At 39.9% G+C, this 22,360-nt stretch overlaps 1 protein-coding gene across 4 annotated transcripts; it reads right to left on the reverse strand.

Moving 5' to 3' along the window:
• Positions 1 to 1,197: 1,197 nt before the first annotated feature.
• Positions 1,198 to 20,783, reverse strand: BIRC2 (baculoviral IAP repeat containing 2). Of its 4 annotated transcripts, none has more exons than XM_020795988.3 (10): positions 20,560 to 20,711; positions 19,113 to 19,303; positions 13,855 to 14,813; positions 13,640 to 13,739; positions 10,850 to 10,928; positions 9,135 to 9,183; positions 7,595 to 7,837; positions 4,340 to 4,591; positions 3,993 to 4,034; positions 1,198 to 1,920 (listed from the first exon to the last, which is right to left on the reverse strand). In XM_020795988.3, the coding sequence occupies exons 3-10, from the start codon at positions 14,717 to 14,719 to the stop codon at positions 1,727 to 1,729; spliced, it is 1,824 nt and encodes a 607-aa protein (XP_020651647.3). In that variant the 5' UTR covers positions 14,720 to 14,813; positions 19,113 to 19,303; positions 20,560 to 20,711; the 3' UTR covers positions 1,198 to 1,726. The 4 variants fall into 4 exon arrangements, with proteins under 4 accessions (XP_020651647.3, XP_020651644.3, XP_020651645.3 ...); XM_020795985.3 differs by having other exon boundaries at positions 13,855 to 15,963; positions 20,560 to 20,697; XM_020795986.3 differs by lacking the exon at positions 19,113 to 19,303 and having other exon boundaries at positions 13,855 to 15,963; positions 20,560 to 20,783.
• Positions 20,784 to 22,360: the final 1,577 nt, after the last annotated feature.

Raw genomic sequence — 22,360 nt, forward strand, 5'->3', positions numbered from 1 at the left:
GGAGACAGAAGCTGAGGCCAATATACTTTCCACTTTGCTACCCTCACTAGCCACTGGTGGGAAAGCTAGTGTGGTATAATGGACAGAGTGTCAGACTAGGCGTCAGGAGACCCAAGATCACTCCCTACATGACCAAGAAAACTCACTAAAGGGTGGTAAAGATAAATCACTCCATGAATATCTGACATACTTCAAAAGCTCCATTTGTCATTGTAAGTGAAAAGCAACTTAACAGCATATAACAGCAACCTTCACTACAACCCTGTAGATTAAAACTAAGAGATGGATAAAGAGCAAACATGAAATTAAGGAACTGGAGAGGAGGAAGAATTTCCAGTCTCTCACAATAATTCTCCTAAATGCTGCTGCAACTATAGCAAAGAAAAAGGAAATGAGACGATCTGGGGAGAGGTTAGAGACCTGCCCAGTGTTTGTGCCATTGTTAATCTCCAAGCACAGTCTGTTCTCTGCAGACACAGGAAAACCTCATACATGTGAGTCAGAGACCACAAGGAGAAAGTGATCATACTATGAAGGGTAAAACTTCCAACTGTTTCAGTTGCTCTACAGGGGCACTAAAAAGCAAGTATCTGTAATAAACTGATTGCAAGGCTGGAAGCATTACCAGAAGCCAATTAGTTTTAAAATATTTGTGGTCTGGATCCTCCCATCACATATTAATGCAGGGGTAAATCTGTAAAGAGAGTCATGTGTTCTTGAAATCCAGCTGCTTTAAAGCAGGGGTCCCCAACCCCCGTTTTGTGGGCTTCGCAGGACTGGGCTGCAGAGACAGCTCTCCCCCCGCATGGTGGGCGTGGCATGCCCACCCGCATGAGTGTGCCACTCCCATCCAGGAGCGTGCCCCACTCACCCGCACAAGTGCACCATGCCCATCTGTGAATGTGCCACGCCCACCCATGAACATGCCACGCCTACCCACAAGCGCTGGGGTGCCCCTGCCCCTTGCACATGGACCCCATCCCCCAACTGGTCTGCGGTTCCAAAAAGGTTGGAGACCACTGCTTTAAAGAGTATCTCCTCCCCACCCCACTCCAAGAAAACGTGTGCAAGGCTAAAGGACTAGAAAGTAACCACTTCTAAAATGGCATTATAGTCAGCATAATGCTACAATTCAGAAAGTAAATTCTAGAATAGAATCTTCTATTCGTAGCATTTATTTCATAAAGACACACAATATTATATTACATATCTTTAGTTTTATTGCTATGCATCTATAATACTGTCAGAATACAAACATACAAATGAGAATGTGAACATCTTGGTAATTTTTCCAATTACTTCTATAGCCATTATGAATGTAAGTCCAGAAGCTCCAGTATAGATGTTCCAGCTTTTATTTACAGCAATACTATATAAAAGATATCTGGGACTAACGAAGGCCAATCATCCAGATGTGCTTTCTTCATTAACAGGTATGTCTGCAATTCACCAATTGTAACAAACCATGTATTGACCACACTTTATTTGTTCCAAGGCACTGTGGGAATTATTGTAAAAGAAGCTGCCTGCCTAGAATAGCAATCCAAGCAGTTACCTGAGGCACAGTTAACCTGCTAAGCGTGCACTGAGAATTGTTGCCATGTTAAATGGATCTTGGTCAGCACCGCTTGCCTTGTGTTCTGTAATTATTTTACTCAGCAAAGTGTCTTGGGCTAGGCTAGGCTGATCAAAAAATACAAAAAAAACCCTATGCAACTTATCCACTTCAGGAAAGGAACGTCCGCACAGTCCCCTTGATTGTCCCTCTACAAATAGGGCATTTTCTAAGTGAAGGAGCACATTCTTTACAGACGACTAAATGGCCACATGGGATAAAGACAATGGACACTTCCTTGTCCATGCAAACTTTGCACGTTCTTTCCTCTTGTAACCGTCTCAGCTGTTCTTCCATAGGCAGGCCTGCAGAAGAAGAATCCATTTATTATACACAGAAACATACCATACTAAACAGCAATAAAAGGACATAAACACATACCCTGTTTCCCCGAAAATAAGACCTAACCAGAAAATAAGCCCTAGTATGATTTTTCAGGATGCTCATAATATAAGCCCTACCCCCAAAATAAGCCCCAGTTAAGTGAAACCCTGCCTCCACCCTTGTGCAGCAGCCAGATGACATGACTCTATCTGAATAAATAAATAAAAATAAAACATCCCCTGAAAATAAGCCCCAATGTGTTTTTGGAGCAAAAATTAATGTAAGACCCTGTCTTATGTTCGGGGAAACACGGTAACCATATCTGCCATGCTACACATTGCTTTCCTCTCTGCAGCCACCATTGCAAGCTGATCTAGGTATCAGACCTTCACTGAGATTACTCATGTATGTGTATGTTAAAATACATAGAAATTCTTCTTTACTCAGTGTGCTCATTCCTGAGTCTGTTCTGACCCATTTAATGCTAAATCTGTAATTTAATAAACTCTGCAAGAAAATGTACATTATATCTGTGTAGATGTATACTTATATCTGTGCTTTGTGTCTCACCAAGCATAGATATGGATCAAGTGGGTTCACTTCAAAATGCAGTCTGAACAAAGGTCAGTCACAACTTTAAAGCAAGCCTGAGGGCAGCTTTGACTCTCTGAAAAGTCAAAATGCAAGATGTAAATGCATGTTTATACTTCTGTTTCATGATGGCATTCTTAGTATATATGTACAGGTACTTTATCCTCTTGGAGAAGAAATATACAGATTTCAGACGTACTGTATATAGAAATCACAGGTTTGCAGATGAAGTGGACGAGAGATTTTTTTCTTTTTAGAAAGAGAGGCAAGCAGTGGAGCCCCAACTACCTTCCAATCTTCTCAGTATTATAGGACACCCCCCAACATCCACAGGATCATTATCCACTGTTTTACTTATCTGCGGTCTAAAAATATTAAGAGAAAAACTAGAAATATATATATATTCACAATGTATTTACCAGAACTGACCACTAGAAGGAGACATACACCATATTACAGTGGTGCCTTGACTTACAACCATCACAACTTATGAACCATTCCGAGTTTGCAACCAGCTCCAGCCACAGCATTTTGCTTCAACTTGCGACTGGAGCTTTGAGTTACAACCAGAAAAAAAAGGCAGTGAATTCAAATTGCTAATTGTTGGTGTTAAGGAGGCTGCTTCTTTCGAACTCTTTCGCCCCAACGGTTCGAGTGTGCGCGTTTGGAGGAGGCTTCGGACTGCCTGGTAAGGTGCCGCTTTCTACTTTTTAAAAACTGGCTATTCTGGGTGGATTTTGCAGCATGGCTTTGGGTTGGGTGGTGGGGTTAGGTTTCTACGCTGTGATGGGTCTTGCAGGGTTGTTTTCCCATTAGTGTGTTTGCTTTTTGGGTTTTTCTTTTTGCATTTCCGATGGCTACTGCAGTCTCTGTTTGCTTTTTGGGGTTTTCTTTTTCCATTTCTGATGAGTCTTGCAGGGTTTGTTTGCTTTTCTGTCCCCCCCCCCTTTGGCCAGAACGGATAAATCACGTTCCCAATGGGTCTTGCAGTGTTGGTGGGTTTTTTGATGATTTTTTTCTTCGACCAGTATGGATTAATTGCATTTCAATGCATTCCTATGGGAAATGGTGCTTCAACTTAACGACCATTTTGAGTGATGACCATCTTCCGGAACCACTTACGTTTCTAAATCGAGGCACCACTGTATATATTCTTGTTATTGAAGAATATGGAGCAGGGCATCTGACTCTCTCTACTGGCCAGTTCTGGTAATATGTCATGAAAATACTTTTTCTGGATTTTTTTGTTTTTCTCATGCTATATAAATACATCTCATCCCTGAATTGTTTTTCAGAAGCATCAATAGTTATGCACAAGAAGAGTTTTGCAATTTGAGTGCTGAGTGGGTGCCGAAACATCTTCCCAGTATAATGTTCCTGATATGATTGTTATGGAACTTTTTACACAGATCCCATTAGCAGTCCTAACTCTTCCAAAAACTGCCCAAGTTTCTGTACTTACCTGAAGTATCTTCTGCTGGAACATATGTCATATTCTTTTCCACTAAGAAGAAAAATAAGGTGTAATGTTAGCTGGATAATTCAGCTATTTGAATCCAGTCACAGATGAACTCTTAACTTTATTCAAGACACATCATAGATTTCCTGAAACAAGTTTCCTTTGTAGTATCCAGTGCCTACAATTCAAATAAATGTTGTATACAGTTCACCAGTATGCATCTCTCACTCATAAAAGTCATCTCAATAAAATCCAATTAATGTTCTGTGAATTGCAATAAGCTGAAGTTGCCACCCAAAAGGAAGCAACAAGATGTTAAGATACTAACCAGCACATCATAACAAACTCACCAAACAAGTCTTTGTATAACACAGGATCACATTCTTGTAAACATCTTCTGAATATGCTTGCAGCTGCATTTCCTTTCACCAAGATGGTATCAATCAATTCTCTCGCTTGTAGAGGTGTCTGCGTTTTTTGTTTAATAACTTGGTGTTCAGTGTCAGTTATTACTTTGGATGTTAGTAAACTTTCTAGGATGGGAAGCACACATATCAAGCGCTGAAACAATGCCATTCGGTTCTTTCTGATTAAAGCCAGATCTGAAACATAAATGCAAAATATGAGAAATGTACAATTCTCCTTTCCCCCAACCCTGAGTCTTAAAAAAAATAAGCAGATATATAAATTTGCAGAAGTTCTGAGATCACGTTGGGGAGAGGCATGATACAAGCCATTCCTTATCCCTAAGGCATGGGTATTAAACAGTGTTACATTTGCACTAACTTCACATCTTTTTATGCATGAAACCAAGGATTTAGAAAAACAAATGCAATTTAACATACTGTAGCGTGTTTCAAGTTTACTCTATATATCTAAGGTTGCAGTTCTCTGGCCAACTTGTGAACTGGCTTTAATGGGACTTTTAAGTAAATCCATCCATTGTGGTATAATAGATCAAAAAACAAAAACCAGAGTGTGTCATTTTTTTTAGTTATTGGAATATCTGCCATTCAACAGAAGTCTTAAACTTCTAGTTTCAAACTAGGACCTACCTTTAACCTATTCAGGCATTCAGAATCTCACTTCTCTGTTTTTGTATCTGCATAATGGAGCACTGCTTTTGCAATGCACTCTAGGTGAAGTTATAACTGAGAGGCTAAGGTGGAAAGCAGCAATTCCTAACCCATCAGATGAATACATTATGTCGAAATTAAGCAAGGAGTACAGTATATTAAATTTCATGTCAGATGCACAGTAAATGTTTACAAAAAAGAACCACTGCCAGAATCATACAAGCAATGTATGCTAGGCATAAGTAAAATGGCTTAAGTAGTAAATTGTTGCTTGTGCTGTTGTCACTATCTCCATATGCATCTCTTCTAAGTCTGTCCTTGAGAGGCCCAACTACCTGATACAAGTTGAGTTTTGTCTGTGGCTTATAATCCAGTGCTCTACTGAGTATCCTTTCCAAGAAAACCTTGACACCTAAGATTTCTTTTCAGGAACTCAATATTTTTTTTCTCAGTCGGATACTACTGGTGTATGTTACCATTTAAAATGCATTTTATTTTCATTATAATATTATATAACACACTTTATTATTGCCACAGCTTGCTTTGATATTGCTTCATGTAAAATGTTTCTATTATCACTAAGTGCCCTAAGAAAACCATGTATTCGAGGAGAACATTAAGTGAATCAAATCTTTGGCATGCAGATTGTAACAACCAGTTATGTATGACAACTTTATTTTTGCAGCTGGGTTTCAACAACCTTCCACAGATACTGCATTAAAGTGAAACACAAAAATGCTGAACTGCGGCATAACTCCCATCCATCACTAGAGTGTGGACTTCAGGCCAACAAAGCAACTATCTAAGTATCCGAATTTCGAAGACTACCGTGTATCCAGATACCTAGTGTGATGTACTAGACAGAATGATTGACTAGGACAGTGGTTCTTAACGTGGGCGAGAATTTCATTTTTCAGGGGGTAGAAAGAAAAGGGGCAGCGTGGGGGCGCTGGAGCAGAAGGGGGGCAGTAGGGGGCGCTAGAGCAAGCCAAACTTGTGAAGATGGCTGCAGCCTTTGCATGAATATATATTTTCCTCCTATTTTAATTTAGTTTCAGACTTTTTGTCTTGAAATTTTTAGTTCCTGCATTTGTTTTTATGCCCTTTTTGTATTTATTTTTGCGTCTTAAAATTCACTTGCAACTAAATCATTAAATGTTACTTTGGGGGGCATTTCATTTTCTTGGAATTTAATTTTGTTTTCAGGGGTCATTGGATTTAAGTGTCTTAAATAAATGAATGAATGAATGAATGAATAAGATATCATCACCGCGGGGAGGGGGGCGATGATAACTTCCTCAATGGCACAAGGGGGCGTTTCTTTCAAAAAGGTTAAGAACCACTGGACTAGGACACAGGAGGCCTAGGTTCGAATCCCTGCTCAGCCATGAAAAAATCACTGAGGTGTAGAACTGGTAAAACCATTCATTAAACATCTCACTTATCTTGAAAGGTAAGTGAGATATTAGGGATGTTACAAGCTGGATCTGACTTGACAGCATATACAGTGGGGTCTTGACTTAAGAACGGCTCGAGTTAAGAACATTTTGACTTAAGAACCGCTCTCATAGGAAAATATTGACTTGACTTAAGTACTTAGATTTGAGTTAAGAACTGAAAAAAAAAACCACGTGGGAGGCAGGGAAAGTGCAAAATTTGAACTTTCAGTTAACTGTTGGCCAGTGAAAAGGGTGCCTGGCTGCTTCCTCACTCCTCCCAGCGTTTAGAGAGTGGATTGGGAGACAGTCTTCAGACTGCCTGGTACTGTACTGCCTGGACTGTATTTTCCCTGCCTTCCCTGAACCTTTCTTGACCTAAGAAAAAAAGAAACAAACTATCCCCCTCTAGTGGTCGAAGGCGGAATAGCAGCTTCCCATTAGTTTCTATGGACGGAAAAGAGCAGATACGGATCAAATGGTTTTCAATGCATTCCTATGGGAAATGCAGATTTGACCTGAGAACTTTTTGACTTGAGAACCGCCTTCCAATACGGATTAAGTTCTCAAGTCAAGACCCCACTGTAACAAAGAATTTCTGAGGTTATTCTGCAAGGATCCCATAAGCTAGTGCATAGCAAACTGATCTCCACTTTTGTCATACCACACATTGGATGGTGGGTTCCAATATTTTCACACTTAGCTATTTTGGGCTTCCAAATTTACAAATGTATGAATAAATGAAATTATTCTATTATTTTTATTCTATTTCAGAGACATATTTTTAAATCTTGGCAGGCATGAAATAATCCATTGAATCATGAATCTTAATATATCTTTACAGAAGTCTAAAAATGTCTTTTAATAAGCAATAATTTCATTCTAAACAGATCTTATATCCTGGTTCTCCTTTATAACCCCTTCTAAATTATTAACGTCTTATATCATTCATTATTTTTAAGAATCCAGCAGAAAAGAATGTGAGAAAAGGTGGTATATTTCCATGATAAATTTGTAAATTCCATATTCTCACTACAGCTGTTTGCCATGCAAGCAGGAACAGAGGGAACCAACACTGGGCTTTAATATATACCTGATGTCGGCTCTTCCAATTGTGTCTCCTTCTCTTCTTCCTTCTTTTCATCTTCTGCGGCAATGAGGTCAGAAACAAGATCATTTATGCTCTTGTAATTCTCTCCAGTTGTTAAAATTTTACTCTGAACCATCTGCTTAACCAGCCTTCTGCTAAATCCCATTTCTAAGGCAGCTTCGACCACAGGAGTTTTCATTATGACTGCATCTTCTGAAGCATTCTCACCAGGTTCAAAGTGAATAACTACAGACAGAAGAATTAATGGCATAATGTATTTTAACATATTTAAATATTCGATCCATATGGTTTGGAGAAGAGTTTTCTATTCAAAATAGACAATATACCAGTGTAGTTTATTTCCTAAGAAAGGGTTCCTCTTCTATTAACTTTTTCTATAATAGAATGCATGGACACACAGATTATCTCTAATAGAATTTACAACTTTACATAATCTCTTTATATATATTTATACATGGCTATTTAAAATACTCTTGCACACTTAGAGCGTAAATACACAAACTTATGAACACGCAAGTTACCTTGTTCCAGGTAAAAACATTTTGTTAAACAGTTACTTAGCTTAGGACTGTCTACTCTGCCTACCAGAGAGCTTTTTATTTAAACATACTATAGCCTCAGCCTGGGATTATACACATGCATAGCATGCACAGAGCTATGAGAATTCCCCTCAAAGAAAAGCAGAGAATTCATGGCTCTCAGGATGCTTATAGTAGTTCCCAACCATCAGTCACCAACTGTTTTTGGACTAACATTCCCAGATGCCTTCACCACTAGCTGGGCTGGCCAAGATTTCTGAAGGTTGCAGTCCAACAACATCTGGGGATCCAAGGTTGGGAACCTTGGACTATAACATCAGTCCTAGGCAAAAAAGGACAACAGTGAAGAATCACGGGAGTTCCCATCCAAAAACATCTGGAAGGCTCCATGTGCCACATTCTTTCCTTTAAAAGGCACAGACCCCAGTTCTCCTCTTGTAGGAAGTGAAAACTAGTCATATCTGCTCCACAGGCAACAGCACTGACCACCTTAGTGCCATTCTGGCTAGGAAATAATCAAATACAGCCTAAGATACAACTCAATCCTTATGGCTAGATGACAACATTTATCGTGAACAGTAAGTATATTTTATGGAGTAAGTCATTCATTGATTAGTATTTCTTTCCTTTCGGTGTTACTACTGTTGCAGGATTATTATTTTTCTTTTTATTATGTTTGTTGTAATCCATTCAAAAGGTTCCATTTCAGGTGGAATAATGAGAATAAAAGAATGGGAACCGAAATCTCCTTTTAAGGCACTCATTAACAGTAGCAATTAACAATAATAGGTCCCCCCCCCCCCCCGAATGCACATTTAAGACACCCAGGACTTTCTCTTTTAAATAAAATGGCAAGAAAATTTATCTGATTTGACTCTTTTCAACATTGGATCTATAGTGTTTGAAATGATTTGGTAAGTAATACTCTGACATTAAAGTGCTGGTGTTCGTATCAATTTCACACGTCAAATCAAGACACTTACTTGGTGGACCAGCATTTTCATCCACATGTGACTCTGAGGTGGAGAGCAGCTACAGAAGACAAAGAACAAGTACTTTAAAAAGCAATTACTTTTGTTTGTGCAAAACAATGCTTGTGCGAACATAATGTGTTTGATAACAGTGAAATGGTTTTTAAAACTTTATCCTAAACATCTACAGGTGGGAAATGCAACAGCACTGTCCTTGTTGGGAGACCACTACTGGTGACAGAGATGGAAATGCTAACCATGCCTCTGTTCTAGGTTGGGCAATTCATAACACTCCAGAGCTTGTTAGACTGCAGCTCCTGTCTGCCCTATTATCCAGCACAGTCAATAAGGAATGGTGAGAATTGCACTGCAATAACATCTGGAGGGGGGGTCATGGTGGCGCTGTGGGCTAAACCGCAGAAGCCTGTGCTGCAGGGTCAGAAGACCAAGCAGTTGTAAGATCGAATCCACGTGACCGAGTGAAGCCCGTCACTTGTCCCAGCTCCCGCCAACCTAGTGGCTCGAAAGCATACAAATGCGAGTAGATTAATAGGGACCACCTCAGTGGGAAGGTAACAGCATTCCGTGTCTAAGTCGCACTGGCCATGTGACCACGGAAGATTGTCTTCGGACAAAACGCTGGCTCTATGGCTTGGAAACGAGGATGAGCACCGCCTCCTAGAGTCGAACACGACTGGACAAAAATTGTCAAGGGGAACCTTTACCTTTACCTAACATCTGGAGAACCCCAAGTTGCCTACCCCACCTTAACCAGAGTGGCAGCAAATTTTAAGTTCTGGCCCCAAGCCCACAAGGAATCTTGCTGGCACAGGCAAAACCCTCTGCTCACAAGTGGACAGAAGATCAAAGGGCCAATCCACACTGTCAATGCTTGGAGCAGAGAAATGGGGAAATCCTTGAATGTCCATCAAACATTCTATGCAGATTCGAACAGAGAGCAGATGATAAATACAAATATTTTTCAAGTGAACTTCTTTGCAAATGTACACCCACCCACATCACTTTAAGCAGTGACCTGCAATTCTAGAAGTAGAATACAACTATGTGTTTTATTTTATTATCTCTGTGTCTAGTTTTTAAAATGGTGAAGTTACATAATAGTATTCTCTTACCACATCTTAATCATTTTAGAATCTCAAGAGGGGGAATACAGAGTGGTGACAATTTTAAATTGAAATTATCACCACCCTTAGCTTCCTCTCCAATTCTGCCTTTTTCATTCCCACTTCCACTTTCATCCTGCCCTCTTCCCCAAAGAACTACCATCTATCTCATCACGCATCTGCAGACCAGTGCAATTCAGCTATTACTACCAGGAAAATGAGATAAATTTGGAGGTATACAGGCACACACATGAACATGGAAACTCAATCATGGAAACTCACAGATATAGCATCTTTCTGAAAAACATCAAATTACTTTAGTCATTAGGTGTCTTAGTTTGGCCTGCAAGCTCATACATACACCTGCCCATCTGTCTCTTTGACGGCTAGTACTGGACAAGCCAAAGGCAGTCTGCAATAGCAGCGTTTGTAGCTAGCACGGGCAAGATTAGCACATAGTCCAGTTTTGTAAATTTGTGGACCAAGAGGAAAATAAAATATAAAGCTCTTAAAGAATATGTCAAATCTGCTGAATTTAGACCTCTATTGTTACACAAGGAAAAAGAGTATGTTGACATTGAAAGCAAAATAAAACATGAATACCTGCTCAAGAAGATGAGGGAATCTTGCTTGAACGTGACGAACAAATTCCTGCCCCTTCCTATGAATCAGGTACTCACATCTAGAAGATGAAACACATTAAGTTACAATTCTAATATATAAACCAAACATTGTACGTTACTTCCCATATCTGCAAACAGAAGAGATTGAAATAAAAATATTTCCACAGTAACGCAGCCTGTCACAAACATCTATCTAGCTATCTATCCATACATACATACATACCCTGCCTATCTGGTCATTATGACCACAATTACTACTGTAGCCTGTTGTGAACATCTTACAGATAATTTTTGAGCATAATGCTCAAAAGAATACATTAAATAATAATAATTAAGAACCGATTCTGAATGATGTATGGAACCCCAAAACAGCTGAAATTTATAAAAATGTGTTTAAACACTAGCTGAGAACAAAATCACATCTATGAAAACAGATTTTTCTACTGATTAGGTCAATCCACAGTGGGTGCTAGCAGCCAGGTCAATAAGAGTGAAGGGAGAAAGACTTTTTCACCTCATCTACCTCCCCACAGAGGTTGCTGCTTCCCCACTGAACGGGGACCACACTGACTGCTGCTGGAACATTTCAGCTGATAAGGACCAGCTGTTCCTCCCACCCACCCCATGTTCACCTTCCTGGGTGGTTGAGGATAAAAACAGCAGAACCTGTTGTTTAAGTCACTACTTCTAGGGAGACGCAGGGGCATATGTGATTAAGTGATTGGGAACACAAACCTTGGGTGAAAGAAAAGATCTTGTGAAATCACCTACAGCAAGACTGTAGGTTGAATGGGCTAGAGGTTGTTTCCAAAATCCCTGTGTGAGAGGCAGAGTTCAATGGGAGGAATTATGTCGTACCTAGATGACAGCTAAGCACTTTGAGATTGGAAAGGGTGGTGACCAGAGAAATGCCTAATGTAACTGCAGATATAAAAGGCATAAAACAATACCCTTCTGCATTCCATGCAGTTTTATGTAGCTTCCCCTGGAATTGCCATTATACTTCCAGGGGAGTATTATTATATTAACCTGCTGCACTTTTACATTTGCCACTGATCCTATACATATATACAGGAATGTGCCTGGGTGAATCTCAGGGGAGAGGCGGGGGAATGTAATGCTCCTATTTGTATTACATAAGACAGAGAGATATAGCACTGAGGGTTGACACCCCAGATGAGGGAAACGTGGAATGGATACTTGAAACCTATTCCATGTTTCTGTCCTTCCTCCATCCCTCAAGATCCAGGCCATGCTGTCAGCTCATCCTCCAGTTTGATGGTACTGCTGCTGAATGCCAAGTCAGACCATAATGAAACATTCACCATCCATGGCTGGATTGTGTATGAAGGGGGTGACCTGGTGTGTATACTGGAACCTGGGCAGATGAACTGGATGGGGTTGCCCTTGTCTGAGTGGGTGTTCACCAGAGCAAGGAAGCACACACTGCAATTGGTGAGTAGGCAATTGTGCTGAGGAGGCAGGGAACAGAAGCATGCTTCAGCTGGGGAATGGACGGGAGTGCAAAGGAGGCAACAGAAGGATGTGTGCAATGCCCACGGAACTCCTGTTCAGGTGCCACACCAAACGACCGAACTGCAGTTCCTGCCTGTCTCTAGAAATAACCATATCAGGGCTGAAAAGCTTGTGGATTCTTTTCAATACCTGGTGGGTCTCTTTATCAAAGCTAAGAACCATTGTGTTTATATGCAAATCACTGAATACACCCAATTTCATCTCTTTTTGTTAACCTAACTGGGTTGGACCTGGGGGCTTTGGGGGTCTCTAGACAGAGCTAGAAAAGAGCTCTGTCTAAAATCCTGGAGAGATGCTGACAATCAGAATTGACAGTACTGGACTGGATGGATCACTATCAGGTAGCCTCCCACATCCTTCATATTTAGACAAGCATGAGTCAGATGATATGGATCAGCAACCTGTGACAGATATGCAAATACTCAAGATTTTTACTCATTCCATTGGACTATTCATTAGTTTACTGTACAGGCAACATTTCATTGTTGAAATGAACACCTAACCAATAGTTTATAGAAGTTGCCAATTTTACATTACTCTGACATAAAGAACAGGGTCCATGGGACACAATATCTGTCTAAATCCTAGGCTCAGAGATGTAATGCTCTCATGTTCTTCTAATATTACAGCAATCCTCTGACAGTTCTGCTGGAAAAGTAGCTAAGGGCAGTCAGGTGCAAATCATGTTTAAAAGCACCTCTTAAATCAAATCATAAATTTATCTAGTCTAACATCTTCTTTCCTAAAGTAGCTAACTAGATGCCTCCTGAATGCTCATGTGCAGGGCACAAAGGCAAAAGTCATTACACTTCCAGTATCCATTCAGTATCATACTACACAAAGTATTACATGGAGGAAAACCAATTAAGATCAGCCTTTAGAACATATATGCTGCACTGGTTCTGCTACAGTAATCCAAAACTGGAACAACAGGACAGACTCCAAATTCTGACTATTCATTCATGCCCAAGAAGGCTTTGGGCTTATGTTTTGAAAAGGAGGTGTCCACCCTGCATTAGCTTTTGAAGCTGAGTTTGTGATGTAAGATAGCAACCTGTTCAGAACATGTAGCACACTACATGAACTGCTCCTTTTAAACCCAACAGTCTAAAAATTATCTCAGAAGGAAATGCCTTTAAGACAGATCAAGAATAGACATGCCTTTTAATTAAAAACAATAGCAAGGTTAGGAAACTCATCAGTCATTGTTTCAAATAAGAATTTTTAAATGTACCTTGGAAACCATTTAGCATGTTCAACCCATGGATCATCCCCAGGCTCCCAGCATCTGAGTCCACCATCACAACAGAAGCATTTGACATCATCATTGCGACCTTAACAGTAACAGACATTTGCAGAGTTTGTTTTTAAAGGCATTCAGAAAATAGTTACACATTGTTCAATAATGTAAGGAAATCTCTAGCCATCTAGACGAACAAGCTCACTTACCTACATAATAGAAGCCAGCATCTGCAAGCCACTGTGGCTGGACTGGAACGGTCATCGGCCAAGTTTTAAACGTGCCAATACGTGCTGTGTAGGTCCGCATGTTCAGATTGGAGGATGTAAAACTGGGCTGGCCTTGCATTTGTTCCACAAAAGGGCAGTATGGAAAGTGCCTCTGATGTTCAGACATAGCATTATCCTTTGGCTCCCAGTTACTCAGCTGACCACCACATGTAAAACAGGCCACCTTGTCTCCAGGCCCCACATAATAAAAGCCAGCTTTTGCCAAAGACGAAGGTGACATAAATGACAAATGCCATGACTTGAAAGTGAGCAATCTGCCTTCCTCTGTGTTCACTGCGAAGTTACCCGTTTCATGTCTCAAATGTGACAGATCTTCTACTGCCTTCGATGTGACGGGATCCTGGGGAAAACTGGAAAACCTTTCACTGAAATAGCCAACTTGATCCAAACTTGGTGTTCGTGTTGGGGAATGTGAAGAAGTAAGTCCACCCAAGTTAGACGGTGGTGAAAAGGCAGAACGCAAGGATGTGCCAAGGTTGTTCATTGAACTCAGATTCTGGAGAAAACTGCAGCTAGGATAAAGTTGTCTATGCTTCTCCAGAGGGTTGTCACCTTTCTTCCAGTTGTCCAACATCAAGCCACAACTGTAACATTTGACTTTGTCTTTCACACCAGTATAATAAAAACCAGCACGGGCAAAACTCCTTTCAGACACTGGACAATGCAGAGGAAAAGTCGAAAATGTAGACATTCTGTAGAGTTCACATGACAAGTCGTACTTCAGTTCACTAACATTACCGAAGTTCTTTAATTTGGCCAGGAATGAGTCAAAGGTGTTCATCATGATGAAACAGGATAGGAATAGGGGATGAGTCTGAAGCCGGGGAGATAGTTTTGTGCAAGCCTGATTAACTTCCAAGCCATGATAAAATAAGAACCTGAAAGTAAAACATTACATGCAATTCCTTATTTAAAATGCTTCATATAAAGTACCCATTTCATTCAGTACTTTCTGACTGAACAATCTGGGGTTTTTGTTTGGTTGGTTGGGTTTTATTTACAGTACCCTCTTCTGCCTTAAAACAAGTTCTCTTTTTCCTAATCAGTAGTAATGTCATTCTAGCTTTAACTTTTTTGAGGCAGAGAGAAACTAAGGCAATCTTAAAATAAAGGAAGGTTCATACAGAAACTAAACTAAACATGGTGAGCTTTCACAAGGACCACTGATATCAAAAGATGTCGAAGTAAAGCAGTGTAAGATCAAGCTGCATTGCTGGTTTCCAAATAATGCAATACGCTGAGCAAAAATCAATCTAGATACAACACTATGTTTTGACATTCTCCCTATGAAAATATTTGTTCTTTGCCACAAGTACATCTTTTCAATAATCTTTACCAAGATCATATTTAAGAATTTCCTTTACAGTGTATCAAGAAAGCAACAGAACTATTAAGACAGAGGTGAGCTCTCCTACCACTATGAACTTGCTCTGGGTATTAACAAGCTTGTAGCTGCCCTGGCTCATTTCCTTTCTTTATGTCATCATTCAGTCTTGCAACAAAATGTTAAACAGGTTGCTTTAATACTTTTCCAGCAGATAGCTGTGTTAGTCTGGTTCAGCATACATACCAAAAGAATTATGGCACCTTGATGACTAACAAATTTGTTTCAGTGTGAGCTTTTGACAATTACAATCCACTTATGTCCGATGAAGTGGACTGGAAACAGTGAAAGCTCACCCTGAAGTAAATCTGTTAGTCCTTAACTCTGTGGTGTTTATTTTTCTTATACATATTATAATTAGATTGTTATCAGGTTTAACATAATTATGTTGCACTATAGGAGGAAAGCACATTCTCTTATTATGAACTAAAGCATCACAGCAGGTCATGTTTATTAAGAGAAAAAGTTATTTTTGATAACAGTGAAGTATAATTTGAGTGTGCAAAAAACTATCTCCCAGGCTCCAAACTCAAACCCCTTTCAAGGAACTTAGGCAGCCATGTTGCAATATAGGGGTTCAGGAGAAGAAACTGTATATAATGTCAAGTGTCAGAAAATCACAGGGCCTTTCAGATTACCAAGACCTGAATGAAGAGAAAAACAAATATATAAATGAGCTTCTTAAAGGACAGTAATGGAGTACACATGTAAATTATTAGAAATATTCAAGGGAAATAAAGTTTAAACTTCATTCCACACAGTTAAATTATTAGGCACGGATGAAGAAGAGTTTGTCTATATCTATAGTTACAAAGGCTTTGTACTTGAAAAAAGTTGACTTAGCTCTTAAAGTGCTTGTTTTGTATACAAGTTGACCCTTGACTTACAGACGGCTTGACTTACAGACTTTTTGAGTTACAGACTTCTCTGGCCGCAAAATTTAGGTTTGACTTGCAGACTGAGATTTGACTTACAGACCAGAAAAAAACCAAAATGGAACAAAAACGGCCTGTTACGGGATTAAGCGGTTTTCAATGCACTGTAGGTCAATGGAGACTTGACTTACAGACTTTTTGACTTGAGAACCGCCTTCCAATACGGATTAAGTTCTCAAATCAAGACCCCACTGTATGCTGAAAAAAATAACAAGGCACTGATATATTAACATTGTTGACATAGTGTTTGAGCAGTTAAGTTTGGCTGCACAGTTCAGGGTCACGTTTCTGCAGGAAAAACACACAAAATATGCTGGCAGAAAAGAAAAGCTAAACTATATTTTGCAATACCAGTCCCCCTACATTGCAACTAATCTGATTTACACAAGACTGCCAGTTAAAATGTTAAAGGAAAGGTGGTGGTTCTTTACCACACACCACTTGGTTCCCTAATGAACAAAAGGGGTGGAATGAGCCAGAGCCCCTTAAGCCAACACCTACATATTCATAATAAGTATCCTAATCAGTTAGGTACTGAAGACTTCCATGTACAGAGATGCAATGCCATATGCAAACTGGACATCCTTTCAACTGTGTTTCGAGACGGCTGTTGTTACATGAATGGCATATATCTAAATAAATAAAATATGTAACTATTGCAAAATTTATTGGGAAGGGTGCAAAGCTTAATGGAAAAGAACATGATGTGCATGCAGAAGACCTCAGGGTCAACCTTGGCATCTCATGCTAAAACTGAAAAAAGTCACACTTATAAGCCACTGCCACTCAGCATACATAATTACAGACTACAGTGGACCCTCTACTTAAGGAATTAATCAGTATTGGAACAGTGGCTGCAAGTCAAAAAGTCTGTAGGTCGAATCTCCATTGACCTACAATGCATTGAAAACCAATTAATCCCATAACTGGCAGTTTTTATTCTATTTTTGTTCCATTTTGGTTTTTTTCTGTTCTGTAGGTCGATTCTCTGGCTGCAAGTCGAATCTAAATTTTGCAGCCAGAGAAGTCTGTAACTCAAAAAGTCTGTAAGTCGAGCCGTCTGTAAGTCGAGGGTCCACTGTAGAAGGATCAAATTTACATCCGCCCATAGTAACTGTTCTAGAAAAAAACTTAAATCATCCCACTAGACCTTATGCTGCATTGTAAATAGGCCAAAGTATAACTGAAGCACTCAAGTATTTTCCTTACTTAGACAGGTTTCCTCTCTTCCCTTTATAGTTTTCCATCTTTAAGGCCCTTCAGATATAGTCCTTTCATATCTGTTATTTACAAAGGATCATGAACATAAATCATGGGAAACAGTAGTAATAATTCTACCATAGTAATTAAACTAATTTTATCTCATTCCTTATGAAATGCAGAACAAGGAGAGGGGAACATAGCCATTTTATATCTACTAATACAGTACTATGATCTTTTTGTTTCTTGCATAATTTTTAAGTGTTTGGCATTCATCAGAATTCTACCTAGCTCTACAGCATAGAAGAAGAGCTTTTGATGGGGTGTTTTAACATATGATCATTTTTATATTCAAACTTCTCTATATAGAACATTGTGTATGCTTCCCATAACATAAAGTAATGTTTTCTTAATTTTGTCTTAATTTGTACTGATGTGACTTTTCTGTATTTGGAAGTCAGGATCTCTAGGGTCATAAAATGAAGATATCATGCATTAATGCCTATGAATAGTCAGGAATCTGGAAAGCTCTATAACCATAATTCTTCAAAATAAATATCTATAAATACACTGCTTTGTACTGAACACTTCAAGACTAAAACCACACTGAAATCCTGTGCACTTATGCAAACAGGTGTAAGCTCTGGAAGCAGATTGCTATAAATTAAAAAATTACCACAGACATTGCATGTGGTAACATACTGAAGCATGCAACTCAGAGTGCAACAGACAAAGCCTAGAGAAATTTTAACTTATGGCAATTCACATCTAAAAGTTACACCACTTCTATAACTGTGTAAAAAGATTCCAACCACTATGACCCAAGACTCATGTCAGGAAGTATTTGAAGAAAGAATGTCTGTGGGTAGATATATCATATATGTAGCACAATATATGGAGGATGTTTTCATAAAGTGAGGACAAAGGGACAAACATAATGCAAGACAATGATACAAAGTGCTAATGAAAATGAGATCAATGCAAAAGAACAAAAACCTGAATGCACTCTGAGATAGTAGGTATTACATGAAGGAAAATGCAAGGTGGACTTTCATCTAATAAAGTAGCAATGTAATATTAACAGTGAACATTAATACCAAGTCCCAGGCTTGGAAGAACACCACTAGACTTCATATTGCATTATAGGTATATAAACAAAGCACTATGAAAAATACAAAAGTCTTACTGTAAAAGAGACCTGAAAAACCTATAAACTTTAAATAATCTTATCTGGGATACTTTTAGGTTGTCTGTGACAGACTATTGCACCTGGACCAGAAAAAAATCTAAGTAGAAGAGAATGTTAGTAGAGCTATTTATTAGATTTGTATTCAAGAAGGCTGACTCACACAGGTTTGGGGAGATGGAAATGGAAAACTACAAGGGTGTGGGCCATATCAAGAGGAATGAATGGATTGTCATGTGATGGAATGACAGCAAAGAGAGTAACAGCAGATCACATTGCAAAGGAAGTGGTGAAAAGAACAATGGGACTGGCATAAGAATAAAATACCAATTACTACAAAATGATATTGAATGATAATGTACCAACATCTACTTCTTTCATGTCCTGCTTATACTGCATCATTAGCTAGCTTGTAACTGGTGAGAAAATAAATCCCATTATCAAGTGTACAATTTAAAAGGGCAATATTTACCTAGCTTTAGAATTGGTCAGTCATCCCATTCTGACTCTTTCAGCATCCGATAATTGGGTTGTCCTATCTCTGGATATGTGGATGTGAGTTATTTAGCCACACATTATTTATTTAGCCACTTCATGCCATGTAATTCAGCGTTCCACTGGTTATGCTATCCAAGACTAATGGGATCAGAAGTCCAACAATATCTGGGATGCCACAAATTGCAAGCACAGACGTTACTCCAAACCCAACAAATAAAAGCACTACCAAATAGATGGTTAAAATAGTTCGTTTAAAAAAAAACCAGAATTCTACTAATATCCTTGCAGCAAGCAAGGCAGAGTAAAAAACATTTTAAATAAATTTAAATAAAACTTTTTGCTTTAATTGGTTTTGCCTTTAAAAAACCCAACCCAGAAATATAACTGACCCTATTATTATTATTTTTGTTGTTGTTTAGTCGTTAAGTCATGTCCGACTTCGTGAGGTGGCTTATTCCAAAGGAAGAATACACAAGATTTCTGTTTTCCTAAACACTCTTCACCATATTAATTCCTAAAACAATCCCAGGAAAACCAATGGAATTTATACATTTGCAAACAGACTTTATTTGCACCATACGTACCTGATATCATATCGTGTGCACCAATGCACCATAAAATGACTAAACACTTAAAAAATAATTAATATATGATTCTTGGAATTTTTTTAACATATCGTTCTAAGAATTATGAGTGAAGAGCAGCGGAAAACCCCACATATTTAATGTATGAAGCACAGCCCTGCGGATGCTTAGTCACACGTCACATCATCTTGCATGACGGCGATTTTGAGCGATTTGGGGCCATTCCGGAGAAACTTTTTAGTCACGCGTGGAACTGAAATTAAAGGGGTCAACTCAGCCATGATTAACTTAAGTCCCACCGACCCTAAGGGTACTATGCTTTCTAACTTAATTTGTCTTTTCTTTAAATTGTACCTACATTTCGCACACGCCCATAATTTTAAAATTGTGCAACGCTCTGATGCGAGAGTCATAAGCAGGTCATCTGCCCTTTCGAGTCACTATGCTTTTAACTCCGCCCGACAACCCGGCGGGACGAGAAGCGGTTTGAAAATACGTTATTTTTTTAAATGGTGTTTTTTAAAAATATATTTTTTAAAAAGAAATCTTTAGGTCATTGTGCAGAGCAGACGACCTTATTTAAAATTTCACTTTTGCGAGCAGGGAACGACACTCTCCCTTCGTTCTTTTTGTTTTTACACACACTCTCTTCCCTAGGTAAGTGGAATACAACAATGCCTCAGTAACGCCTTAGCTACTCCTCAGAAAAGAACGCTCATTACCACCCGGAGAGGCGCGGGCGCAACCGCCACAGAAGCCCCGCCCACCTCCAACTCTCTTCTCTTCCCCCCCCCCCTCGCCCTCGCGCGCGCGCGCGCACACGGCGTTGAATCTTACCGAAGCCTCACTTCTCCAACAGACCCAACGGTTGAACGAAGGGGTAGCCGACCCGTCTTATTATATATACGTAGCAGGCTCAGCAGCTCAACAGAAGGAAAGGGAGGGGAAACTCCAGAAAGCACGCGTGCCGAGGAGTGGACGCGGGCCGTGACCCCGCCCCCCCACTATAAAAGGAAAGCGGGGGGCGGGAGGACGAGTGACTGAGGCCTTTCGGACTCTTTTGTGCGCGGCCCCGCCTCCTCAAGCATAACAGCTGGAATGGGAGAAGGAGGAGAGGAAAAGAAGCCGCCAATCGCTGCGTTGACCGTTGTCGCGCATGCGCACGGGCAGGCCAAGGGCGTTTACCTCAGCGGCCTTGCCTTGGTTGAGGGAGGAAAAAAAACTAAAATTACAGATTGTCAATTAGGCGTTGTCGTCTGTCTTTCCCTGTAGAAGAGAGTGGCGTCGGACTTACTTGCGTTTGAATACGAGTGGTTTGCTTGGTCCTGTTTGTTGGGACTTGGTGGGGGCTGAAAGACAAGTATTAATTAGGACGTTTCCTTTCTAAGCTTCAGTCAGATGATATTATTTTCGCCCTGATCCTTCGTAGGATTTTTTTTTCGCCCCCTTCCGTAGTGTGGGAAATCCTCAGAGGCTCCGTGAAAAGGGGGAAAGAGCGGGTAGAGAAACTCTCGACGTTTACTTTCGAAATTAGTGAAAGAGTCGTACAGTAAAAATGACCCACAGGGAGTTTCGCGGCTCGTGTGATCATGGTAGGAAAGCCAGGTGGGTTGAAGGGAGGTTGTTTGGTATTAAAGTCATTAAGCCACCAGTTTTAAGATGGCTTGCTTGTAGGAGAAGGTGATAGACGTAGGCTGTGATCCTGTGCCCGCTTACCTGGGAATAAGTCCCGTTGAGGTCAGTGGGACTTTCTTCGGAGTGTTCGCATTGACTTCTGTCTCGGCCCAAGGAGTTGTGGGGTGCGTGCCATACACACTTCAAGCTGCACCTGGAGTTTCGGGAGGGAGGAAAAAAAATTCTCCGAATCGCTGTCTTTTTAAAGATGTAAACACAAAATGCCAAAAGATTTGCCTTACTTGCATGAGGGGGGGGGGGGCTATCTTGTCTTCGGGCCCATCTATATTCGTTTTTCTGTGTTTTGTTTTGTCCATGTTTTGCAATTATTGTCTCTTCATTCTTTCATTTCCAGCACAGGGCAGGCTGACACCTGGAAATGCTGTTGTCAGGAGGCAAGAGTCAGCCTTAAAATTGTTTGAGAAAGATACTTCATGTCAATGAATCTCCTGCAGCTTGTGGAAGGATTATTATCTTAGTACAGTAGTAGTAAAGAACATGAGATTCATGGAAAGGGCCCCAGACATCTCTTAAGAAAGGCTGGAAAAGCCCCTTGTTTGAGAGAGCTTCTGCCAGTCCAGTTAGATCAGTGTGGTGTTTGGCATCTCCTGTAAGTTTTCATAACACCTGTGGTAAGGGGTTGTGGGAGCTGTAGTTGAAAACATCTGGAGGCCAAGGTGGAACCACTTTGGAGTGGATAATCGTGTGCTTAATGGATGTATGGTGTGATTTCTTTCTCATGATAATGAATTACTTGCTTTAAGCAACTGCTGCACTTTAGTGCCATACCTCTCAATACACCTGGTATCAAAATTTCATAGTACAGTTCTGTTAATAAATTTATTGGATGAAGATAAGCTTCAGAATTGATTATATAGAAGACTCTTGTGTAATTTTATTTCACAATGTCTGTTAAGTAAAACAAAATGCACCCAAGCATCAGTTCATAGCACTGCTTCCTAGG

This window comes from Pogona vitticeps, chromosome 3 (genome assembly GCF_051106095.1).
Source record: "Pogona vitticeps strain Pit_001003342236 chromosome 3, PviZW2.1, whole genome shotgun sequence".
Taxonomy (NCBI): Eukaryota; Metazoa; Chordata; class Lepidosauria; order Squamata; family Agamidae; genus Pogona; species Pogona vitticeps.